The 7,507-nt window shown below is 40.8% G+C and overlaps 1 protein-coding gene across 1 annotated transcript in view; it reads left to right on the top strand.

The window, feature by feature from the left end:
- Nucleotides 1–5,787: 5,787 nt before the first annotated feature.
- The window catches only part of LOC104987902 (diphosphoinositol polyphosphate phosphohydrolase 2-like), a 37,756-nt gene continuing 36,036 nt past the window's right edge, over nt 5,788–7,507 (top strand). The window contains exon 1 of the mRNA XM_010839004.1: nt 5,788–5,835. Coding sequence (XP_010837306.1) covers nt 5,788–5,835 — 48 coding nt within the window. The remainder of the gene's footprint in view (nt 5,836–7,507) is intronic.

The following is a 7,507-nucleotide window of genomic DNA, read 5'->3' as shown; positions in this document are numbered from 1 at the left end:
TCAATAAAGCAGAAATAGATGTTTTTCTGGAACTCTCTTGCTTTTTCCATGATCCAGCGGATGTTGGCAATTTGATCTCTGGTTCCTCTGCCTTTTCTAAAACCAGCTTGAACATCAGGAAGTTCACGGTTCACATATTGCTGAAGCCTGGCTTGGAGAATTTTGAGCATTACTTTACTAGCGTGTGAGGTGAGTGCAATTGTGTGGTAGTTTGAGAATTCTTTGGCATTGCCTTTTTTTGGAATTGGAATGAAAACTGACCTTTTCCAGTCCTGTGGCCACTGCTGAGTTTTCCAAATTTGCTGGCATATTGAGTGCAGCACTTTCACAGCATCATCTTTCAGGATTTGGAATAGCTTTAAGCTCACTATCTCCTAAAAAGGCTTCTAGCTATTCTTAATTATTCCTAAACCCTAGGCTCGGCAAACTTCCTTTGCCATAAACGTTTCCCTCACAAACAGGTCTCAGATAACAATCCTTCCCATGACCTCAAGCTGCGGCCTTTGTGCTCATCCTGGGACATTCTTTGTAAAAATCCTTGAACAAATGTCAATGGTTACTTTATAGATTATTTTCTGGGAACAACTGCAGACGGCTTTGTGCTTTCTCCCTTCTCTCAAGAACAGTAAGCACCTTTACATTCTTTCCAGCCAACTCAACTGAAGAAAAGAAGAAACAAGTCAGAATCACAAGAGCTAACTCCTTCATCCTGGGTCCATGCCTGTGGAATGAGGAGAGGGGACTGGAGCTGTGCCTCCGTTTTGTCAGTAATGCCTAACGTGGTTCCTGACAATGATATACTGTCATTTGAAAAGGCAAAAAAGAGCAGTGATCTTAAGAACTGCTGTCATAATAAGACCAGCTAACTTCAAACCCCAGGTCCCAGGAAGACAGGAAAATATTATATGGTTCTTAAGGAAAAGATAAAGAGTAGGGGAAGTGAAAGGTTCTATTAAAACTGAGAAGCCAAAACCCGATATTGTGGCCGCCATGTAAATAAAGTATGAGTACAAAGGTATTGGAGTTAGATTAACCTTAGTTAAAATCTTGCCTCTGCCCCCAAGGGCTGCATTTTCTCAGACCAGTTAGCTTCTTTGAGCCTTCTTTCCTCGGTTTCCTTCTTGGAAAAATTTATACAATAATGTTATCTACCTCCCAAAGTCATTCACATATTTAAGTGAGATACAGGCATAGGTCATTTTATTGCACTTTGCTTTATGGCACTTCGCAGTTACTGCGTTTTACAAATTGAAGGTTTGTGGCAACCCTGTGTTAAGCAAGTCTTCTGACACCATTTTTCCAACAGCATTTGCTCATTTCATGTCTCTGTATTTTGGTATTTCTGTCAATATCACAAACCTTTACATTATTATTATATATACTATAATGTTCTGTGATCTCTGATCTTTGATATTACTACTGCACTCACTGAAGATTCAGATGATGGTTAGCATTTTTTAGCAGCAAAGTATTTTTAAATTAAGGCTGTACATTGTTTTTTAGATATAATGCTATTGCACACTTAGTATAGACTATAGTATAGTGAAAGTATAACTTTTATATGCACTGGGAAACCAAAAATTCATGTGACTTGCTTTAGTGAGATATTTGCTTTATTTTGATGGTCTGGAACTGAACTCATAATGTCGCCAAGGTATGCCTGTAATACACATGAAGAGTTTTGCAGAATGCCTGGAATACATCATGTACACTTTGTAAATGATAGATTCTTTTTTTTATTATCAGTGTTGAGAGCTGTTAGGCAGTTGTCAAGAACACTCACTAGTTTTTAATCAAACAGAGCTGAGTAGTTCTTATTAAAAGTGATGAGGGAGGGGACTTCACTGGTGGTCCAGTGTCTAAGAATCCTCACTCTGAGTGTAGGGGCCCAGGTTAGATCCCTGGTCAGGGAACTCATCACACACATCACAACTAAGAGTCCACATGCTGCAACTTAAAAAGCTTCTGTACAGCATAGGAAACAATCAACACATGGAAAGGCAATTTGTAGAATGTGAGAAAGTATTTGCATACCATGTATCTGATAAGGGGTTAATAACAAAAATATATAAATAACTCTTATAATTTGATAGGAAAAAAATAAGAGGTAAAAATGGGTAAAGGGCCTGAAAAGACATTTTCCCAATAAAGACATTCAAATGGCCAATAGGTATATGAAAAAGCATTTAATATCACTAATCATCAAGGAAATGCAAATCAAAACCACAATGAGATATCACCTCATACCTGTTAGCATGATTAGTACCAAAAGACAAGAGTTGGCAATGGTTGGATAAAAGAGAACCCCTCTTGCACTGTTGATGGGAATGTAATCCGGTCCAACAATTATGGAAACAGTATGAAGATTCCTCAATCTGGGTATATCAAAAGGAAATTAAATCCGGATCTTGAAGAGATTATCTGCTCTCCCATGTTCGTTGCAGCATCATTCACAATAACCAAGATGTGGAAACAACTAAAGTGTCCTTCAACAGATGAACGGATTAAAAAAAAAGGTGGCATATTGCTAAAATAAAATAAAATGAAGACTGCTTGAAAATCCTTCAGGCAGACAAAACCATTTAAGCCACATAAGCAAAACTCAAATGCAGCTTATATGATGTATGTAAGCAAAACTCAAGTTAATTCTTCCTCCACTCTTTCCAGTTGCTATAAAGTTAAAGAATTAGTTCTGCTGATCAGTTTCATAGTAATAGCTAATCATCACTTAGTATTCACAACATGGAAGACACTGTGCTAAGTACATGCTTCATCCCATTTAATCCTGTTAGCCTTGCAAAAGTAGCTTTTGTTATCTTTGGTTTGTAGATAACAGTAATAACGATCCTTATAGTGCAAACATTTTTGACTGCTCGGCATGGCCCAGGCACTATGTTAAACCTTTAATATAGATTGCCTCTCTTTATTTTTATTAATAACACTATGTGGTAAGAACTATTTTTAATCCCCATTTTTTAGATGAGAAACTAGAAGTACAGGCAGGTTAAGTAACTTGCCCAAGGTCATACAGCTAATAAATGAGACAGATTCAGACCTCTGGTCTCTGTGATTCTAGAGTTCAAGCTTATTCCCCTCAAAAGCCTGGCCCAAGTTTAGGCACAGACATATCTCTGTGTAAGTCTAAAGGTTCCTCAAAATCAAAAAGTCTGTTTTCCCTCTTGATAGCTCCAGTAGCAATTTCCTTCAATAAATCATCTGTTGCCTGACTAGCTTCACATTTAATGACTTTATTAATCTCCAGTTTGAACTTCCCCTTATCAACCTGTTTTAACTACCTCAAATGATTTCTCCATGTAATGTTGTCCCTGAGGCATTGGAAAATATATCATTTGAGAAAAAGTTGTGTAAGATAATATACAAAATATGTTTAGGGTATTATCTTAGTCTCCATTAGTCTCCATTGAGACTAACCATAGCACAATACGTTAAACAGGATTAATATATTTCCATTTTTGCATTTGCATGTATTTATTGGCAACTTCCTCTCTGCTTAGCATTGTACTTGACATTCTGACCTCTCAGATCCATGACCTCATTCCCCCCCAATGATTCTTTACTCCTTCTCTCTTTAGCCACTAATCCCCATGGTCATACCTGGCCTGGCCATCACAAATAATGTCAATACTTTGGACTTCCCTGATGGTCCAGTGGTTAAGAATCCGCTTGCCAATGCAGGGGACACAGGTTTGATCCCTGGTCCAGGAAGATTCCACCTGCCGCAGAGCAATTAAGCCTGTGCACCACAACGAAGAGTAGCCCTCACTCACCGCAGCTAGAGAAAGCTCACACAGCAACAAAGACCCAGTGCAGCCAAATAGTAAATAAATAAATGTTTTTTAAATGTCAAAACCTCAACGTTCAATTAATGCACTCCTCTCTCTGATCATCATGTTCTATTCTTTTAGACATTCTTATTCTTACTCTTCCTCACTCTAGTTTTTGACCCTACAGGGAATCCATTGACTCTACCACTTTTTTATTATCCATCAATCATCTCATGTCTTCCCTTCTCTTTGAGCCCATCTTATATTACACAGCCTTACCATGACTCCCTTTGAAACACTGTTAACTTGCTTGCCTTTCTCTCTCTCCATACTCCTTGTTTGGCAAGTTGTCAACTGGCTAAACTCAAATATTTGCCAGGCATCCACACCAGCTCCTGAGTTTTTAAATTTTTTGACTGCACCACGTGGCATGTGGAATCTTAGTTCTGCAACCAGGGATCAAACCCTTGTCCCCTGATATGGAAGCACAGACTCTTAACTACTAGACTGCAGGGGAGTCCCTCTCCCTTTACAACAGAGGAGGGGTTCCTTCTCTCATTAGAGGTGTGGTCTATGGATCTTGTTTGCTCAGGCAGACCATTGCTAGTGTGAATCCCCGGTTTCTTGCATCTTTAAGTTCTCCCCACTGGATAAAGCATAAAGGCATCTCCCATTATCTTTCATCTTTAAAATAAATCTCTTGAGCACATTTATTTATAGCTTCTGCCCATTTGTCTGTTTCACTTCAGACCAGAGGTGTTCATGCTCAGCATCTCCACTTCCACACTTCACACTTACTCTTTAACCTGCTCAGTTATACCCCCATCCCCACCACTGCCCTGAAACCACTTTTATCTGACAATAAGGGCAGTGTTGCCAGATCCAGTGTTCACTTTTCTGTTTTGATTTTCCTCCAAATCACAAAGGTTTGTGAGATGATGAACTAGCCCCCTCATGTTAGAAATGCTCTTTTTTTTTTGATGGTGCTAGAAGTCATGTGGGATCTTAGTGCCCAAACCAAGGTTGAAACCCGTGCTCTGTTGTGGAAGCATGAAGTCGTAATCGCTGGACCACCAGGGAATTCCCTATATTTATTTGTTTTTTGACATCTGAGAAAATACTCTTCTGGTTTTCTTACCATCTCATTGGCTGTTCCTTCCTCTAAGTGTTCTTTAAAGGCTTCTCTGTAGTACTCTGGCATATTCCAGGGATTGTTCCTCAGCTTATTTCTCTGTCTACCTACACTTGATCCTTAGGTGGTCTCATTCAGTCCCACAGCTATAAATGCTATCTATATGCCAATGATTTCCAAATCTCTGTCTCTAGACTAACATGTCCAGACTCCTGTATCTAGCTGTTTCCTAGACACCTCCAGTTGGATGTCCAATCTGCATCTCAAATGTGACATAGGTAGAGAACTCTTGATTCTACACGTTATCCCCAGTCTAGCCTTGGGTAAGCAGCACTACTATCCACCCAAATTCTTGAGTCAAAATCCTAGAAGTGGAAACTTCCCTGGTGGTTCAGTGGCTAAGACTCTGCTTTCTCAATGCTTGGTGTGGGATCTAGATCCCATATGGTACAACTAAAAGTTTGCGTACCATAACTAAAGATTCCGCATGCTGCAGGGAAGATCAGAGGTCCCGCATGCGGCAACTACAACCCAGTGCAGTCAGGTAAATAAATACATTTCCAAAAACCTTGAGGTGAAATGTCTACAATATTCAAATCTACTGAGACAGAAAATAAAGTAGTGATTTCCTAGGTGTCCTGCATTGAATGATGGCCCCTAAAACCATACGGCTGTGTCCTAGTCCCAGGAGTTTATGAATATGATGTTGTTGGAAAAGAGTCTTTGCAGATGTAATTGAGAATCTTGGGATGCAGGCACCCAAGATTCCCCAGATGGGCCCTAAATCCAATGATAAGTGTCTTTATAAGACAAGAAGAGAAGACATGGAAGAGAGAAGGCCACATGAAGATGGAGACAGAGACTAGAGTGATGCAGCCACAAGCCAAGGAATGCCTGAAGCTTCCAGAAGCCAGAGAGGTAAGGAAGCATTCTCCACTCGAGCCTTGGGAGGGAGCACAGTCCTGCTGACAGTTGATTGTTGACTTCTGCTTTCCAGAACTATGAAAGTAAGTTTCTGTTGTTTTCAACTATTGAGTCCTGGTAATACACGGGGCTGCCAGGTGGACAGTATTTATGAATGACTGCCAATAGGCGGGAGGTTTCTTTTTGGAGTGAATGAAAATGTTCTAAAATTATAATAATGGTTGTACAACTCTGAATATACTAAAAAACCATTGAATTAAGGCACCAAATGGATGAATTTTTGGTATATGGAGTATATCTCAAAAAAAAAAAACTAAAAAATGTCTCAGAGTTATTTTTTCACTCTGAAATTTAAAAACTAAAGATTTCTTTAGGCTCAAATCTAAATCCACCAGCAAATCTTTGGACTGTCTTCCAAAATGTGTCTCAAATATAACCACTTCCCTTTATATCCATGGCCACCCTTTTAGTTCTGGCCTTGTCATCTCTGGACAATATAACCACAAGAACCTGTTTCCCTGTTTCCACTCATTTAATCCCTAGTCCTTAAAGCAGATAAAATGGTTCTCTTACAGTGTAAATCAAACCATGTCACTCTCTTGCTTAACCCCTCTCTACCCATCCCCCATGGCTTTCCTTCATATTTGGAATGGAATCAAAACTCTTCACTTGGGACTTCCCTGGTAGTCAGGTGGTTAAGAATCCCCCTTGCAATGCAGGGGACACAGGTTCAGTCCCTGGTCAGGAAACTAAGATCCCACAGGCCTACACACTGCAACTACTGTTGTGCACCACAACTAGAAAGTCCATGGACTGCACGAAAGATCCTGTATGCCACAGCTAATGCTAGAAGCAGCCAAATAAGTAAATATTAAGGAAAAACCCAAAACACCTCTCCACTGAGTCCCAGTGGGCCTTCTATGACCTACTGGGCCTCTGTCCACATCTGATAGCTCTTCTCCTTACATATGGCCTTTGCTCCACACTTTATCTGCACAGATGTCCCTTTAAGATCCTGGTGGTTTAGTCACCAAGTTGTGTCCAACTCTTGTGACACCCTGGACTGTAGCCCGCCAGGCTCCTCTGTCCATGGGATTTTCCAGGCAAGAATACTGGAGTGGGTTGCCATTTCCTTCTCCAGGGCATTTCCCAACCCAGGAATCGAACCCGCATCACCTGTTTTGCAGGCAGATTCTTTACCAACTGAGCTATGAGGGAAGCCCCTTATAATCCTAGGACAGATAAATCTTGTTTTTGCCTCAAGGCTTTCACCCTTGCCATTTCTCCCACATGTTGCACTTGGCTTCCCAGTTGCCCCACCACGTCTTTTTGTCAAAACCATTCTGACCACCGTGTATAAAGTTCAGTTCAGTTCAGTTGCTCAGTCGTGTTCGACTCTTTGCGACCCCATGAACCACAGCACGCCAGGCCTCCCTGCCCATCACCAACTCCCGGAGTCCACCCAAAGCCATGTCCATTGAGTCAGTGATGCCATCCAACCATCTCATCCTCTGTTGTCCCCTTCTCCTCCTGCCCTCAATCTTTCCCAGCATCAGGGTCTTTTCAAATGAGTCAGCTCTTCACATCAGGTGGCCAAAGTATTGGAGTTTCAGCTTCAACATCAGTCCCTCCAGTGAACACCCAGGACTGATCTCCTTTAGAGTGG

Source organism: Bison bison, unplaced genomic scaffold, assembly GCF_000754665.1.
Source record: "Bison bison bison isolate TAMUID 2011002044 unplaced genomic scaffold, Bison_UMD1.0 scf7180017864108, whole genome shotgun sequence".
Lineage (NCBI taxonomy): Eukaryota > Metazoa > Chordata > Mammalia > Artiodactyla > Bovidae > Bison > Bison bison.
The sequence above is the reverse complement of the archived record's forward strand: the minus strand, read 5'-3'. Positions and strand labels throughout refer to the sequence as shown.